The sequence below is a fragment of the Ranitomeya imitator genome, chromosome 3 (assembly GCF_032444005.1).
Source record: "Ranitomeya imitator isolate aRanImi1 chromosome 3, aRanImi1.pri, whole genome shotgun sequence".
In the NCBI taxonomy this organism is placed as follows: Eukaryota; Metazoa; Chordata; class Amphibia; order Anura; family Dendrobatidae; genus Ranitomeya; species Ranitomeya imitator.
In genome coordinates this window covers 779434870-779453103 of record NC_091284.1, presented here as the reverse complement: position 1 = coordinate 779453103, position 18234 = coordinate 779434870, and the positions used below count along the sequence as shown (strand labels likewise).

Sequence of the window (18234 nt, the reverse complement as noted above, 5' to 3'; positions counted from 1 at the left end):
CGGGGACCTGAACTCTGCGGATGTACAGAGGCACCCTTTTTGGCGTACGAGCACACCCCCCCCCCCCCCCCCCCTCTGCACGGACAATTCCTCTCCACTTCCCTGTTAAGAGGTTGATGGATCGAGGGTTCCTAATTTTTATTAGAGCGGCGATGGCAAGAGACTATGACCTGCTGGATGCAGCCGCACATTCTGCCACGGGGCAGATTAACCGGGAAGAATCTCATGTGGTATGCCTACCAGTATCCCTACCCGAGGGGTCATCAATTAAAAATACCACGGACTGTCAGATAAGAAATCTGGTTCCTTTCGCCTTGCGGCTTCGGGTTCAGCGCTCTATCCTCCCTAGCCGCCGCATGGATTGCTAGAGCAATGGTCTCCTGGCGGGAGACCTTAACTACTTTGATTCACACCAGTAACAACTGGCCAATCAAATCTTTTGAGCGAGAGACTGACAAAGGATATAAGGATTGTCCAGCACAGTCTAGCTCTAAGGGATCTTGGTTCCAAAAAGGGGAACGAAAAGTAAGACCGACTCTGGACCTCAAACTTCTAACAACCTTTGACATGGTCCTCCTTCGGATGGAGTTCCTCCGCTTAGCCATTACTTCAACAGAAAAAGGTGCAGTTTCCGGCATCCATCGACATTCGGGATGCTTAACCTCTTCAAAAATTCCTTCGCCTTTCCATTCGTGAACAGCATTTTCAAGTCACAACCTTGTCCTTCGGCCTTGCTTCCGCACCCAGAGTGTTCACACGGGTCATGGCGGATGTCATGTTTCTCTTGCACCCTAGAGGCGTGCTCGTCCTGCCCTGTTTGGTCGACTGTCTGGCTGCCCTTCCAGGACTACGCTGAGTCGTCTATATCACTTGCGATACCCTCTCACTAGGGCTGGCAGCTACACTTAGACAAGTTCTCCTCATTTCCAGCCCAGCGGATATCCTTTTTGAGGATGATCCTGAACATTTCCAGAAGGATGGTATTTCTTCCTCGAGACAAGGTCATGGCCCTTCAACAGGGAGCCGTGAGGACTTGATTACTCACCCCCTCATTTAATTCGATTTGCTAGGAGAGTTCTGAGGAAAGATGGTGACGACAATGGAAGCGGTTTCCTTCGCTCCGCTCGTTTTCAGCAAGGCAAACGGACTTTCAGACGATATTCTCTGAGCTCCTTCTTCATCCATGGCTTTTTTCTCCCGGTTCAATGGTTTTTAGTAACTACCAATGCAAGGCTTCTTCTCCCTATCTGGAGATCCGAATGGTAGTCCTACAGCAGGTCCACTGCCTTCTTCTTCTGGCGGGTCACCCTATCCGAATTCAATTGGACAATGCCACGGCGGTGCCATACATCAATCATCTAGCAGGTACCCACGGTCAGGCGCCATGACCGAGGTACCTCATATTCTCTGGTGGGCCGAGATCTATCATTCGGTGATCTTGGCAGTATATATCCCAGAAGTAGAACTCTGGACGGCAAACATATTCAGCCATCAGGGTTCCGCCTCAAGTCAGTGGGAACTTCACCCTGAAGTCTTCCACCAGATCTGCCTTCACTGGAGCTCTCCAGTTGTAGGTCGGATGACGTCCAGACTGAAGGCCAATGTACTCGAGTTCGTGGTTCGGCCTCGAGATCCAAGAGCCATCGCACTCCATGCTCTGTTTCTGCCGTGGTACCAGTTTCCATAACTCCCCTTCCACTACTTCCGAAAGCCTTTCGGAAGCAGAAAGGGGCCCCAGTGATCCTCAGAGATCCGCACTGACCACGTCTGTTTTTTTGTTTGCGGAGCTAGTATCTTCCCGCCTTGTCGCAGCAAAATTGCAATTAGGGACTTTCTCACAGGGAGTTTTCATGCGTAGTTCTTCCCTATCGCATACCGTTGGATCATTGGGACCTTATTAGTCCTAGGAGCCTTACAGTAGGCTCCTTTTTCATCCGGGCAGACTTTACTATCAGGAAAAGTCGCCCCCTTTTTCCTCTGCGATATCCTCACTCTGACGAGTCTTCGGAGCGAACTGCTCTGCTCTTTCAGACTTTTCCCTTATTACCTTCGAGGCAAGGTTGTCCTCAGGCCATTCCCATGCCTTGTTACCAAGGTGGTACTGTATTATCACTGTTATGAGGGCATAGTTCTTCTCTCATCTCTTTTGGCACCAGTCCACAAAATGGAATGAATTCCCCATATTCTGAACGAAGTGAGTTCTCTGAGTAGGTACGTCTCGAGGACGGCGTCCTTCCGAAGGTTGGATGCTTTATTTGGGCTTCCTGACGGTAGAGGAAGGCTTCCTGACATTTTCAGGAAGGGTTTAGCCGTTTCATCGGCCATGATAACATGGTGAATTCGTTTCACCATCCAGGAGTGCTTCCGTGCTATCTCCCGGTCTATCGAGGGTTCTAGGCACCAGGCGTCGGCAGGGTACGCCTGCAAGCTTGCGGATTCGTCCAGTCCGCATGCATTCTTAAAGCACTATAATTCCCACACATCCACAGAGGGGAGTCTGGGCAGGCGGACTCTGCAGGCCGCGGTGGCGCACTTGTAAGTAGCGGTTACACAGGGCCTGATCTATTGTTGTCCCCACCCAGGGACTGCTTTGGGACGTCCCACGGTCTGTGTCCCCCAATAAGGCGAAGGAGAATTAGGGATTTTTGTGTACTCACCGTAAAATCCTTTTCTCCGAGCCAATCATTGGGGGACACAGCTCCCACCCTGTTATCAGCTTATGCTTGTTTTTTATAATCTGACATGCTATACTCTCATATACAGTATAATATGACATGCTTTACGCTCATATGTTATTGATCTCCTACTGCTTTTGCACCGAACTGGTTAGCTGAGAGCCAGCAGGAGGGTGTATACTGCAGGGGAGGAGCTAACTTTCTTTGTATCACTTAGTGTTAGCCTCCTAGTGGCAACAGCATACACCCACTGTCTGTGTCCCCCAATGATTGGCTCGGAGAAAAGGATTTTACGGTGAGTACACAAAAATCCCTATTTTTTCCCTTCACCATGACAGCAGCGCACATGAGAGATGGCATCCGCCCCCAGGAACAGGAAACCTGTAGCAGAGATAAAAGAATGGGGCGGCCCTTCTCTCCTCAGTTTGTTTCAGAGTATGGAAGATGACCGCTTTGTTAGTACACACTCATATCATATATACATTGTATAGCTGTTCATTAGCTCTTGTCTATACATATGTTCTAAAGTATATTCAGACACTTTTTTTTTTTTTTGTGAATCACACAACCATCACCAAGATAGGGCGGGAATTAATGCGGTGCTGTCATGGTTCTGGAAAATCAAATTACCCGTAAGTAATTATCATTTTTTCCCTTCACCATGACAGCACCGCACATGAGAGGAAGAAATAGAAGACTCCTAAGGTGGCTCAACAGCAGATAACACCTTTCTCCCGAAAGTTTGATAGACCTAAATCTAGCCTATAATGTCGGAAGAAGGTAGAGGGTGAGGACCATACTGCCGCCCTACAAATCTGTTCCACCGAGGCGTTTGCCCTTTCCGCCCAGGACATGGCAATAGAACGTGTGGAGTGGGCCGTAACACCTTGTGGGGGGATTTGGCCAGAAGAGCAATACGAAAGTGAAATAGCCGTACGCAACCACCGTGCAATAGTTGCCTTTGAGGCCTTTTTTCCCCTGTTTGTCCCCTGGAAGGTGACAAAAAGGGCTGATGACGGACGCCAAGATTTTGTGGCTTCTATGTATTGAAGCAGGCAGCGTCTGACATCAAGACAATGGAAGGTTTGCTCTCCCTGGGATTTTGGTTGAGGACAAAATGAGGGTAAAATAATTTCCTGGTCCCTATGAAATTTAGAATTGACCTTTGGTAGGAAGGCTGGGTCGGTTTTGATAACTATCATGGTTCTGGAAAATCAAATTACCCGTAAGTAATTATCATTTTTCCACCTCTCCCCTTGATATCCAGAGTGGTGAGGAAGATCAAACAGGGAGTTCCAACCATCCTAATTGCACCGGACTGGCCCAGACGTACATGGTACGCCGATATCGTACAACTTACAGCAGACGCCCCCTGGCGTCTCCCCGACCACCACGATCTTCTATCACAAGGCCCGTTCTACCACCAGAACTCGGGGGCTCTCAATTTGACGGTGTGGCCCTTGAGACCTGGGTTCTAACCCAGGCAGGGCTCTCGCTGGACGTCATTGGAACCATGATCAAGGCACGGAAGCCAGCCTCTGCCAAGATTTATTACCGTACCTGGAAAGCTTCTTTACCTGGTGCGAATCTCGTGGCTAGATCCCACTCCCTTATTCTCTACCCAAAGTACTTGGTTTTCTCCAATCTGGTCTGGAGGCAAGGCTGTCGTTGGGCTCGCTTAAGGGCCAGGTGTCGGCCCTCTCATTGCTTTTTCAAAGGCGCATTGCTACCAAGCCGCAAGTAGGGACTTTACTTCAGGGAGTTTCCCGATTGGTTCCCCCCTACAGACGACCACTAGAAACGTGGGACCTTAACCTGGTCCTGACAGCATTGCAGGAACCACCCTTCGAAACCCTTAAGGAGGTCCCGCTCCGCCTTCTCTCCCAGAAGGTGGTTTTCCTAGTGGCAATCGCCTCGCTACGCAGGGTGTCTGAACTGACAGCACTCTCCTGCAGACGGCCCTTCCTGGTTTTTCACCAGGACAAGGTAGTTCTTCATACGGTACCATCCTTCCTTCCGAAGGTTGTGTCCAACTTCCACCTCAATGAGGAAATTTCACTACCATCCCTTTGTCTGGTCCCGGTTCATAGTGGAGAAGGCTCTGCATACACTTGACCTTGTTAGGGCATTGCGTATATACGTGTTTAGGACTGCGTCCTTCCGGAGGTCTGATTCTCTTTTCCTCCTTCCAGAAGGTGGCCACAAGGGTCTGACAGCTTCCAAATCTACCCTTGCCAGGTGGATCAAATCCACCATACAAGAAGCCTACCGCCTTAAGTATTCTCCTCTTCCAGCCGGTATTACGGCACACTCTACATGGGCGGTAGGGGCCTCCTGGGCCATTCGGCACAACAGGTGTGTAAGGCGGCCACTTGGACTAGCCTACACACGTTTACTAAACACTACAGGGTTCATACCCAGTCCTCCGCGGACGAGAGCCTGGGTAGATGTGTCCTGCAGGCGGCGGTGCCCTAAGTATAGGGGCCTGTCTGCACAATATTCGTCCATTGCTTCCCACCCAGGGATTGCTTTATGTCGTCCCATGGTCCTGTGTCCCCCAATGACGCGACAGAGTAAAGGAGATTTTTGTGTACTCACCGTAAAATCTTTCTCTTAGCGTCTAATTGAGGGACACAGCTTTTTCGGGCTGTTACTGTTGAGTTCTCATATTGTTCCTTGAGCTTGTACATACTGGCCTTCTTATAGGCATGTCTGTTATTCATGTTAAGTTCCTCCTACTGCTTTTGCACAAAACTGGGGAAGGCTGACGCCGTCCAGGAGTGTATACTGCAGAGGAGGAGCCACAGTTAAAGGGAACCTGTCACCCCGTTTTTTCTCCATCGTCTCATTGGGGGACACAGGACTGTGGGTGTATGCTACTGCCGCCAGGAGGCTGACACTAAGTAGGTATAAAAAAAAAAAAAAAAAAAAAAGTTAGCTCCTCCTCCATAGTATACACCTTGCCACTGGCCCTGACAGCTCCAGTTTATGCTTAGTGTCCGTAGGAGGCACATCTCTGGGTTTTCCCAGATGCTTTTTTTCTCTGAAGATAAGACAGGGGCGACGGACCCTTTTGAAGGGGTCCGATCTCCCCAAACCAACAACGGGCGAGCACGTGGAGTGTCGCCTCCACGTATCCTCTCCCGCGACGTGGGATTTTTTTGCCGGACTAAGAACCTGACCACCCTGAGGTAACGGAACCCTAGGTTGTACAGGCATTCATTCCTTGTCCGTGCAGCCTCCACTTCATCACCAATGCACGACTACGGTGTTTAAAGGAGGCAGACGGTCCCTCTCCTCGCCTTCTGAAGGGTGTAAGGAGTTAGGGTGCCTGCACCGTCTTAATATATATATATATATATATATATATATATATATATATATATATATATATATATATATATATATATATATATATATATATATATATATATATATATATATATGTGGATTTTTTTATGTCTAACCTTATGCGCTGTCAGAGGGCTGCACAGGGGGGGGGGGGGGGGGGCTCCTGCTTCATCGCGCGTTCTGCTGGCGACTATATCCGGCGCTGTGCTGGTTTCCAGCGTTTTTTTCCCCACAAGCAAACTTCAGAGGCATGGGCGGAAGTCCCGCCCCTTTTTTAGGCGGTTTCCTGTTCGCTGAGGCATTATGGATCTTGTAGTCTGAGCATGGGCGGAAGTCCCGCCCCTTTTTCGGCGGCTTCCTGTTTTCTCTGTACAGCCTGTGGCATTATGGGTCTTGTAGTCTGGGGGAAGTCCCGCCTCCATGGCGACGGTTTACTTACGGTTTCGAGCACCCAGCTTTCCTGGGAGAGCAGGGGAAAGAGTAAAATCTAGATCCCTGCTTCGGCCTAAACCGGGTCCATGTGCGGTAACTCCTCCCACTTTTTTCAGGCATCCGCCCTGTGAATTAGTTTATATGTGTGGTTTGCACAGGAGACATGGTTCAGTGTTTGAGAGCATATGGGGACACAGGACTGGGGTAAGTGCTACTTCCCTCAGCCTGACAACAGTATTTGTTCCAGACCTAGTAGCTCATAAGGAGATACGGAGCATAGCAGCAGCAGCAATAGAGTCATGTCTAGAAAGACTAAGACTCACTCAGTTCTGTATACCTCATGCATTACCTGTCAGTCTACTTTTCCGCATGCGCAAAGTAACCATTTCTGTGAGGCTTGTGATTCCGAGCGCGTGCAGGAGCCCCCGTCTGCTACCCTGTCTGCTTCCCCGCCGGCTATCCTGCCGGGTGTGCCTGTACCTGGGTCGGCAGTGTCTCCCCCTGAGTGGGTCATATCATTAACGCAGTCTATGGCGTCTCTAACAAAGGCGGTTGAGTCCCTTCAAGCCCCTGTCAGGGACATTCATCCGCCTGTTTTGGAAAGATCCTCCGATTTTCAGGATCCTCCGGCCTGCAGGGGCCGTACTCCCTTTAGGCAGACACAGGGGAAACGATCCCACACAGCGTCTCCCGGTTTGTCAGGTGCATCAGCATCTTTGAATCCTGTCTCTCGATCTCCCTCTCCTGCGGAATTGAGTGAGCACGGTTCGGACTATGACTCAGAGGGGTCTTTTGATTTAGAAGCTCCTGGTTATCAGGAATCTGACAGTCTCATTGAGGCCGGTAACCAGACCTTGGGAGTAGAGGATGTGGCCACCTTACCTTCTGGTCATAAGGTGTCCTTTAAGAAATTCAAGCAACCTCATAAGGTGTTTTCTACTCATCCTGAGTTTGAGGATTTAGTCCAACGTCACATGGAGCGACCGGATAAACGTTTCTTAGGCCAGAAGGCCCTAGGTGCAAGGTATCCGTTCGCTCCAGAGCTTTGTAAAAAGTGGGCAGAATCCCCTTCAGTGGATCCTCCCGTATCCCGTTTGGCCTCTAGTACGTTGCTGTCTCTTCCTAATGGGTCGTCTATTAAGGATCCGACTGATCGGCTCCTAGAGAGTCTAGCTCGGTCTCTGTTTGAGGCTTCAGGGTCAGCCCTCGCACCGTCTTTTGCGGCCACATGGGTTGCCAAAGCTATGATAGCTTGGTCAGAGTCTGTAACTAAGGCTCTTCAGGATAAGGGGTTTCCTGTAGAGGTGATAGAGAAATCAGATATCTTTAGCAGGAAATTATCTGATTAATGCATCCTTGGATGCGGCAAATTGTTCAGCATTGGCTGCGGCAAATGCTATTGCTATCAGAAGGGCCCTATGGCTAAGAAATTGGCGGGCGGACTCTACTTCAAAGAAGTCCCTTACATCCCTTCCTTATCAAGGTGTCCGTCTTTTTGGCGAAAAATTGGATCAGCTTATATCTGATACCACGGGAGGTAAAAGTAATTTCCTTCCTCAACAAAAGGTTAAGCAACCTTTTCGTCGCCAATTTCAAGCAAGATTTAAATCCTTTCGTAACTCCCGGTGGTCTGCGGCACCAAGCGCAGGTCCCCCAAGTCGGCCTGTCCAAGACCGGGAGCACCAGGTCTCCTATAGGGCCAATCCATTGGCAAGAATGCGGTATCAACCGTCAAGATCTAGGGGATCTAGATATCTTCGATCTTCGGCTAAATGACTGGAGGCAGCCTCTCGTCGCTTCCAACAGAGTAGGCGGTCGCCTACTACTGTTCCATCAGTCCTGGCTGTCAGTTGTTCACGACAGATGGGTAAGAGACCTGGTGGGTTCAGGGTACAAAATAGTTTTCCTGTCTCCTTCCAGGCCGTTTTTTCCGTCCAGTTTTCCCAGTTCAAAAACCCGTCTAAGAGCTTTATTCAGAGCAGTCGAGTCTCTTCAGTCCAACGGGGTCATTGTCCCTGTTCCAAAGGAAGAAAGGTTCAAGGGGTTTTATTCAAATCTGTTTACGGTTCCCAAAAAGAATGAAACCGTGAGACCCATTCTGGACCTAAAGTGTCTAAACAAATTCATCAGCACTCGTCGCTTCCGTATGGAATCTCTCCGCTCGGTCATTGCGGCTATGGAAAGGGGAGAATTCCTGGCTTCCATAGATATTCAAGACGTCTATCTGCACGTTCCTATATTTCCTCCTCATCAAAAATTTCTACGGTTTTCCATAGGCGAGCGACACTTCCAATTCACTGCATTACCTTTTGGGCTCGCCACTGCTCCCAGGGTGTTCACGAAGGTGATGGCAACAGTGGCACTCTCGAGGCATAGTCATTCTGCCTTACTTAGACGATCTCTTAGTCAAAGGACCAACTTTGCAGGCATGCAGGGACAACGTCAACATCTCTTTGGACACCCTAGCTCGTCTAGGGTGGCTGGTCAATTTAAAGAAGTCATCTCTAGTACCATCTCGGAAGATCTCTTTTTTAGGGATGATCTTTGACACCTCTCGGGGCCTAACTATTTTACCCCAGGACAAGGTGCTTTATCTCCGGCAGGAGGTAAAAATTCTTCGGCAGCCAAGTTTCCATTCAATCCGGTTCTGCATGAAGGTCTTGGGCAGGATGGTAGCAGCTATAGAAGCGGTTCCATTCGCCCAATTCCATCTTCGTCCACTCCAACAGGCATTTCTGTCAGCCTGGGACAGGAGTCCTTTTGTCTCTCAACCTCAGGTGTCGTCTGGCTCCTGGGGTCAGGCAATCCCTGATATGGTGGATGAGGAGTTCCTCCCTACTTCAGGGGAAAGCCTTTCCTCCAGTTCATTAGCTGGTAGTCACTACAGACGCCAGCCTTCTCGGTTGGGGAGCAGTGTTTCTCCAGCACACGGCTCAGGGTCGTTGGTCCCCAAGGGAATCAACCCTTCCAATCAATCTGTTGGAAATAAGGGCAACTTGGCTGGCTTTGCAGCACTTTCACCATCTTCTGGCGGGTCGCCCGGTGCGGATCCAATCGGACAATGCCACGGCCGTGGCCTACGTAAATCATCAGGGGGGCACTCGCAGCAGATCAGCCATGCGCGAGGTAGGACAAGTCCTCCGCTGGGCCGAGAACAATCACTCTGTGATCTCGGCAGTTTACATCCCGGGCAAGGAGAACTGGGCAGCGGACTTTCTGAGCCGACAGGGGCTTGCGCCCGGGGAATGGTCTCTTCACCCCGATGTTTTTCGGCAGATATGTCTACGCTGGGGAATCCCGGACGTGGATCTAATGGCCACCGGGTCGAATACCAAAGTACCCAGGTTCGTTGTTCGGTTTCGAGATCCAGGAGCAATTGCCGTAGACGCACTAGTCCTATCTTGGAACCAATTTCGTCTTCCATATCTGTTTCCCCCTCTGGCGCTGCTTCCAAAGGTCGTCAGGAAGATCAAGTTAGAGGGAGTTCCGACAATTCTAGTCGCCCCAGATTGGCCTCGGAGGTCATGGTACGCAAACCTAGTTCAGCTGATCGTCGGGGTTCCTTGGCAGCTACCAATGCAGCCAGATCTTCTGTCGCAGGGGCCGATATTCCACCAGAACTTAGAGGCCCTGCGTTTGACGGCTTGGCCGTTGAATCTTGGATTCTGACCCAGGCCGGTTTTTCTCAGAAAGTAGCCTCAACTATGGTTAATGCTCGAAAGACAGCCTCAGCACGCATTTACCACCACATATGGAAAGTCTTTCTCTCATGGTGCAGGAAGAAGGGTTTTCCATTCCTAATGTCCTAGCTTTTCTCCAATCTGGTCTAGACTCAGGTCTCGCTCCAAGTACCCTTAGGAGGCAAATATCCGCCTTATCGGTTCTTTTCCAGCGCAGGATCGCTACCAATCTGCAAGTAAAAACTTTTTTGCAGGGAGTCTCTCATATAGTCCCTCCTTACAAAGCTCCGATAGAAGCTTGGGACCTTAATTTGGTCTTGAGTGTTCTTCAGGAACCTCCATTTGAGCCCCTCCAAGATATTCCTTTAAGGTACCTTTCTTGGAAGGTTTTGTTTCTGGTAGCTATAACATCCATTAGGCGGGTATCTGAGTTAGCGGCCTTGTCCTGTCAGGCGCCGTTTCTACAATTTCATCAGGATAAGGTGGTGCTGAGACCAGCACCTTCCTTTTTGCCAAAAGTAGTCTCCTCATTCCACATTAATGAGGACATTGTCTTGCCTTCTTTTTGTCCTGCGCCTACACACCGGGTGGAAAAAGCTCTCCATACTCTAGATTTGGTGAGAGCTCTGAGAAGATACGTTTCTCGGACCGCTTCTTTTCGAAAGACGGATGTTCTGTTCGTTCTTCCTGCGGGTCATAAAAAGGGACTCGCAGCCTCTAGATCGACCTTAGCCAGATGGATAAGAACCACTATTCAGGAGGCCTACCGTATCAAGGGTGCAGCCATCCCGGCTGGGATCAGGGCACACTCTACTCGGGCGGTAGGGGCTTCCTGGGCGCTTCGGCACCAAGCTTCAGCAGAGCAGGTTTGCAAAGCGGCCACTTGGTCCAGCCTGCACACTTTCTCTAAGCATTATAATATCCACACTCAGGCCTCTGCTGATGCAAGTTTGGGAAGGAAAATTCTTCAGGCTGCGGTATCACACCTATAGGCGGTAAGTGCCTAGGGGTTTTCTTCCAGTGAGTCTTCTTCCCACCCTGGGACTGCTTTGGGACATCCCACAGTCCTGTGTCCCCCAATGAGACGATGGAGAAACAGGGATTTTTGTGTTACTCACCGTAAAATCCTTTTCTCCGAGTCGTTCATTGGGGGACACAGCTCCCTCCCTATTCATTTTATTTGTCTATGGAGTTGTTCAGACTATAGTATTATTCTAGACATGTTGTCTTTGCTCTAATGCTGTTTTGTTTTCTCTATCTCCTACTGCTTGTGCACCAAACTGGAGCTGTCAGGGCCAGTGGCAAGGTGTATACTATGGAGGAGGAGCTAACTTTTTTTTTTTTTTTTTATACCTACTTAGTGTCAGCCTCCTGGCGGCAGTAGCATACACCCACAGTCCTGTGTCCCCCAATGAACGACTCGGAGAAAAGGATTTTACGGTGAGTAACACAAAAATCCCTGTTTCAGATTGAGATATAAATACTGTTAAATAGGGCCTGCGCTGTGCGTTACTATAGTGTATGTAGTGTACCCTGATTCCCCACCTATGCTGAGAAATACATTACCAAAGTCGCCGTTTTCGCCTGTCAATCAGGCTGGTCAGGTCGGGTGGGCGTGGTGACATCGCTCTTTTCTTCCCCAGCTTTCCGTTGGTGGCGTAGTGGTGTGCGCATGTCCAAGTTCCGAATTCCCTGCGCGCACGTGAAGACACAGCGCGCGATCTGCGCTGTCATCCCTTTCATCGGTGGGGGCGGCCATCTTCCTGGGGCCGCGCGTGCGCAGATGGAGTGCTCTGCTGCACGGGGCTTCAGGAAAATGGCCGCGGGATGCCGCGCGTGCGCACAAGAGATCGCGGCGGCCATTTTCCCAAAGCCGAGTTTGCATCTCGGCTTTGGGAAAATGGCCGCCGCGATCTCTTCTGCGCACGCGCGGCCCCAGGAAGATGGCCGCCCCCACCGATGAAAGGGATGACCGCGCAGATCGCGCGCTGTCTTCACGTGCGCGCAGGGAATTCGGAACTTGGACATGCGCACACCACTACGCCACCAACGGAAAGCTGGGGAAGAAAAGAGTGATGTCACCACGCCCACCCGACCTGACCAGCCTGACAGGCGAAAACGGCGACTTTGGTAATGTATTTCTCAGCATAGGTGGGGAGTCAGGGTACACTACATACACTATAGTAACGCACAGCGCAGGCCCTATTTAACAGTATTTATATCTCAATCTGAAACAGGGATTTTTGTGTTACTCACCGTAAAATCCTTTTCTCCGAGTCGTTCATTTTCTGCGCGTGCCACAGGTGGGGGTAGTCAGCCCTGGAAGTCCCAGCTGCTTTAATCTTAATCCCGGTGAATCAGCAGGAGGGTGAGACTCAGTGCAAATTACAATCTTGGGTATTTTGCTGGGACTGTTCTACGTGCTATTTTCCTGTTTTTGTGGTTCAGTAGAGCATTGCCACACTGTTTTACCCTCACCCTTTATCTGTGTAGTATTACACACATGGGTAAAGGAGAGCGGTCGTTCGGTGGGATGTGCCCTGGTTCATGTGGTTTTTGGCTAGCGCACCCCCCCCCCTTATCTCCACAGAATGCTCAGAGACAAATATTTTATGGTAAGTACCCAAAATCTTTTTTCTGTTTCGGCTCAAGCATCCCCACTACATTGTGCATGGAGCTGTGCTGTCCTGGCTGGGTGCACAGTCGCAATGGGACCTGAAAATGAAGCAGTAGGTTTTTTGTTTTTAAACAATTTTTGCTTATGGGTATCTCCTCGTCTTATTATTTGCCGGTGACTTGGACAAATCTCTGATAACTGAGACATTCATCGTCCTGCTGTTTGTTTTGCATCGCTCTCAGCAATACAATTTACAAGTGGAGGACATGAGCCAGCCGCTAATCGTGAACATCCCCCGGAGGCCCAAGCCGGGAGCCGAAGGCGGAGCCATCGTACTGGTGCCAGAGTTATGTAACCTAACAGGTGAGCGCAGTCCCCGGCGGGTTACTAGCAGAGCTCGCTGACCACGCCACAGTTACCTCTGTGATTGTAAATGGAGGCTAAATAGCTATAAGGCTGGATTTGTGTCCAACATTCTTGGTCCAAGTGCTAACTGTTCTGGCCGTGGGCCTCCGGTCTTGGCCTCAGCTGACCATAGACAAATATAAGGTTTGGACATTGCAGGGTGTGCACAGACCAATAGTGTCATAGGTGTGAGGGTGGCCTAAAGAAAAGCTCAAGAAGGTGGTGGGAACAGTCGCAAATGCAATATTAATTCCTTCCCACAAATGGACGTCCTGGGAAGGGTCTTCACATGAGGAGGGGAATGAGGAGCTGTGCTAGATTATATAGCCAGCATCTGTCTCTGACAGTCGTGGCCATCCTGTTTGAGTTCCTGTTGCTGCTGTTAACCATTTAAATGCCACTGTCAATCTCCGATAGCAGCATTAAACGGTGGGCATGCTCGTCCCCGATCCCTTTTTCTTCCCGCCGTGGAATTTTCACAATATGCTGCAGTACTGTGGTATAGCACAAATGATTGGAGGTTGAAGTCCCCGAATACACTTCAAAATAATGTAGAAAATTAAAGGAAAACGTTTAGAAATATATAAAGAATGAATTGATATATGACAATCTTATACCCCCCCCCCCAATTTACCCTGTTAAAAAACAAAACAAAAAAAACATGATTTGTTCTGCCCTGTCCGCAGTATGGCTGGTATCTTGCAGATCGCTAGGGATCCCCCTCTGAAATGCGCCGGTCCCAGTAACGCCCCCAGAACTCCTCACCAGGAGGCAGCTGCTCGTATTCTCATCTCTTGCCGCTTCATCTTTATAACACAGGTCTGACCGACAAAATGAGAAACGACTTCAACGTCATGAAAGACCTGGCCGTTCACACCCGCTTACCACCAGACCAGAGGGAGCGGCAAGTTGGGAAGTTCCTGAATTACATACACAAGTAAGTAGCCACGGTGGCTGGTAAGGGCCGTCTGCCTCTGACCTGGGCCTCCTGAAGGGCAAGGTAAGTTTGGTTAGAAGCCATGTCTTGAGTTTGCTGTGGTTTCAAAATTGGTTCCTCATCGAGGCTGTGAGTGTCTCAGGCATACCGAATGGACTCCGTACGGAGGCTCCTGATAGCGGCCTCAGCTGTCAGTATGATTGGCACCTGACCGAACATCTCATATAAGCTGGAATTTCTGAGATGTTGACCCTTCAGCCTGCTTACAGCGGTAGGTCAGAGACATTCCTCTATTGCTTTGCTCGCTACTTGACTACAAACACGAGGGATACCTTGCATGATGAGATAAAAATAAGACCGGATAACAAGATGTCTGACCACAGTTTGAACCACACCTCCAGAAGAAGCAGCGGCGAAACACATTCTGAGATGGTAAAGCCCTATACTGTGGTAAGGCAGTAAGGCAGCTCTTGTGGTCCCTAAAGCTGCTGGATAGTCTCATCTGGATCCAATAGACGTAATGGCCTCTTCTCCATTCCTGACAGTGGGGTCCTGTTCTAAAGATAGATACGGTCCCAATAGAGCACCAGCATTTAAGACATTTATTGTGCTCCTTCCATTCACCACCCAGTAGTGATGAGTCCGGGGATTGTATTTTTCTCTTGTCTTTAGGGACGAGAGCGTTCAGAAAGAGCTACGTGACTGGGGGCTGAATTTTGATACCGAACTCCTACAGTTCGAAGGGAGAATCGCACCTCCGGAAAAAATCCTGCAAAGAGACAGATCTGTGAGTATTTAGGTAGTGAACGCACCACAACACCTTCCCATTGCCCCTCCCCCACAATTTATTTGTTTTTTGCACAATGAGCTGTGATATAAATGCACGTTACATTTCAGGAGGAGTTGGAATATTTTATGCTGTTTTTTTAGCAAAATGTTGCAGGGCCCAATAGCGCTTTGGGGGTCTTCTCGACCTGCAGCAGGGTCTCTTTAATGGCCTCTCTGGTCGTTTTTTTTCCATTGGGCACCAGCCTTGATCCTTTTCCCAACTTTCCTGACTGACCGGTTTCCATCTATTGGCTCGTTTTGCTCCTTTTTCAGATGCAGTTTGGGGGTCCGGCACAGACTGCCCCTGGCCAAGCCTTCCCCACCAGCTTTCTTGTCTCTAAGCCAGGTTGACTCTTGGTTGCCCTCTACTTTGCACAGACCTCAGGCTGCTGAGAATCCGGGTGACGACCTCCCGCAGACTGAGGTGTAATTTGTGACTTCGGATTATTTGCAGGCACAATATAATCCACAGTTTGCTGACTGGTCGCGAGAGCTGAGGGGTCCCGTCCTGATCAGCGCCCGAGATCTGAATAATTGGCTGCTCTTTTACACCCGGAGAAATTACGACGCGGCGAACACTCTTGTGCAGAACTTGTTCAAGATCACACAGCAAATGCACATCAAGATGAACCGGGCAGTGCTGTGAGGCTCGGGGACTCTGCCGGGGGGCTCAGCCGAGGGGCTTGCACAGTTCGGGTCTCACACCATACGTTTTGTTTTTATCTTTTCTAAAGGGTTGAAGTGGAGGACTCAGTGGGAGGATATTTACAGGCCTTCCAGCAGAACATTACGGACCACACTGAGATGGTGGGTAGATTTTGGACTGGGTGGAGACGTGACCAGAAAGAATGTGCGAAATGTCGCCATGATCTGTATCTGCTCTCCAGGTGGTCTGTATCCTGTCCAGCATTGATAAGATGAAGTACGACGCCATCAAGAAGCACCTGTGCGTGGACTTCCCCATCCCCAGCCAGTGCGTCGTCGCCAGGACCTTGAGCAAACCCCAGACTGTCCTCTCCGTGTGCACCAAAATCGCCTTACAAATGAACTGCAAGTTAGGAGGAGAGCTGTGGACCGTGGAGATGCCGGTACGTGTGTCCTTACACCTATACATGGCGGGGGGCTCGTCTCCTCTTCCCCATGTGGTGAGGAGCAGGGAAGCTCGACCCCTCCATGTGGCGATACCCATAATCCATGCACAGTAACATCCAGTGAATGTGGCTTTTTATTTCTCAGCTGGATAAAGCGATAATCATTGGGATTGATTGCTACCATGACACCCTGCAGGGGAGGAGATCTATTGCTGGCTTTGTCGCGAGCATGAATAAGCAAATGACTCGGTAATGTATCTGCCACATCCGGGTCCCTCATACATTGCTGGCTCTTCACTCCGGCTAGTGCAGAGAACTGGAGCAAGGACCCTGAGCGCCCCCTCCAGACACAGCCCCCATTGTACCGCAGCCCCCAGAATAAACTGACTTCCCCTCCAGATACAGCCACCATTGTACCGCAGCCCCCAGAGTAAACTAAATGCCCCTCCAGATACAGCCCCCATTGTACCGCAGCCCCCAGAATAAACTGACTGCCCCTCCGGATACAGCCCCCATTGTACCACAGCCCCCAGAAAAAAATAATTGCCCCCACGGTCTACAGCCACCATTGTACCGCAGCCCCCAGAATAAGCTGATTGCCCCTCTGGATACAGCCACCATTGTACCACAGCCACCATTGCACCACAGCTCCCAGAATAAACTAAATGCCCCTCCGGATACATCCACCATTGTACCGCAGCCCCCAGAATAAACTAAATGCCCCTATGGATACAGCCACCATTGTACCACAGCCCCCAGAATAAGCTGATTGCCCCTCTGGATACAGCCACCATTGTACCGCAGCCACCATTGCACCACAGCCCCCAGAATAAACAAATTGCCCCTCCAGATACAGCCACCATTGTACCGCAGCCCCCAGAATAAACTAAATGCCCCTATGGATACAGCCACCATTGTACCACAGCCCCCAGAATAAGCTGATTGCCCCTCTGGATACAGCCACCATTGTACCGCAGCCACCATTGCACCACAGCCCCCAGAATAAACAAATTGCCCCTCCAGATACAGCCACCATTGTACCGCAGCCCCCAGAATAAACTAAATGCCCCTATGGATACAGCCACCATTGTACCTCAGCCCCCAGAATAAACCAATTGCCCCTCCAGATACAGCCGCCATTGTACCGCAGCCCCCAGAATAAGTTAATTGCCCCCACGGTCTACAGCCTTCGCGCCCCTCAGCCCCGCACCCAGAGTGGGCCTGCACTGATGCCATTGTGCCCCTGATGTCTTGTAGGCCCATAGCAGCCTATGAGATGGCCGCCTTATTCTCAATGAGCCCTAAGTAACCTCTGACCTTTCTATTTTAGCTGGTTTTCCCGATGTGTCGTCCAGGATCAGAGACAAGAGATTGTCGATGGCCTGAAAGTTTGTATGCAAGGTAAAAAAAAATACTAAAAAGTTCCAATTGTGCAGAACAAACATCTGGACGGATTTTCACTGTACAGAAGGGGAGTCTGGTGTAGGAGACCTCGGCGTAGATTTGTGCTACAATTTATGTTTTAGTAATTGTGCCTGCTCCCCCAGCTTCTCCGAGAAGTGCCGTGGCTGATAAAATAGTGGGGGACAAATCTCCCCTTTGTTTATAGCAGACACCAGGTAACTGTGCTGAGATTTGTAGCAGACACCAGGTAACTGTGCTGAGATTTGTGTCTCATAGACTGGTGCAGGTTCTGTTCACAGCTGTATCCGTGCACCATGTAGTGGCCGTTCTTGGTACTGCAGCTGTATGAAATGTGATCCGAGGTGCAGTACTGAGAGCGGCCACTACACGGTGTACGGCGCTGCACACATCTGTTGCAGGGGTGTCTGATCCCCACCAATCCGATGTCTGTCGCCTATAGAATTTCAGTGCGCCTGTGGGCGGCCTTATTTACTGCCATTATGACTTTTTTCTGTCCTTTCTTTCCCTCTAGCGGCGCTGCACGCGTGGGAAAAGACTAACGGAGGAGGACTGCCGCAGCGCATCATCATCTACAGAGATGGAGTAGGCGACGGGCAGCTCAAGACCTTAGTGAACTACGAGATCCCACAGTTCATTGATTGCATCAAGTCTGCTAAAGAGAATTACAGGTGCGGTGCAGAGGTGGCCCCAAACCCTTATGTTTCCTGACAAAATTTTAATTTTTGTACTTATAGTATTACAAAAACCCCAAAACCTTCTTTTCATTTCTCCATCAATATATCCGCACGAGGAC

At 50.0% G+C, this 18234-nt stretch overlaps 1 protein-coding gene across 1 annotated transcript in view; it reads left to right on the top strand.

Moving 5' to 3' along the window:
* The window catches only part of LOC138671168 (piwi-like protein 1), a 119521-nt gene that overhangs the window by 63879 nt on the left and 37408 nt on the right, over positions 1 to 18234 (top strand). The window contains exons 10-18 of the mRNA XM_069759115.1: positions 12998 to 13118; positions 13980 to 14097; positions 14770 to 14884; positions 15380 to 15567; positions 15660 to 15732; positions 15813 to 16013; positions 16162 to 16265; positions 17347 to 17417; positions 17953 to 18109. Coding sequence (XP_069615216.1) covers positions 12998 to 13118; positions 13980 to 14097; positions 14770 to 14884; positions 15380 to 15567; positions 15660 to 15732; positions 15813 to 16013; positions 16162 to 16265; positions 17347 to 17417; positions 17953 to 18109 — 1148 coding nt within the window. The remainder of the gene's footprint in view (positions 1 to 12997; positions 13119 to 13979; positions 14098 to 14769; positions 14885 to 15379; positions 15568 to 15659; positions 15733 to 15812; positions 16014 to 16161; positions 16266 to 17346; positions 17418 to 17952; positions 18110 to 18234) is intronic.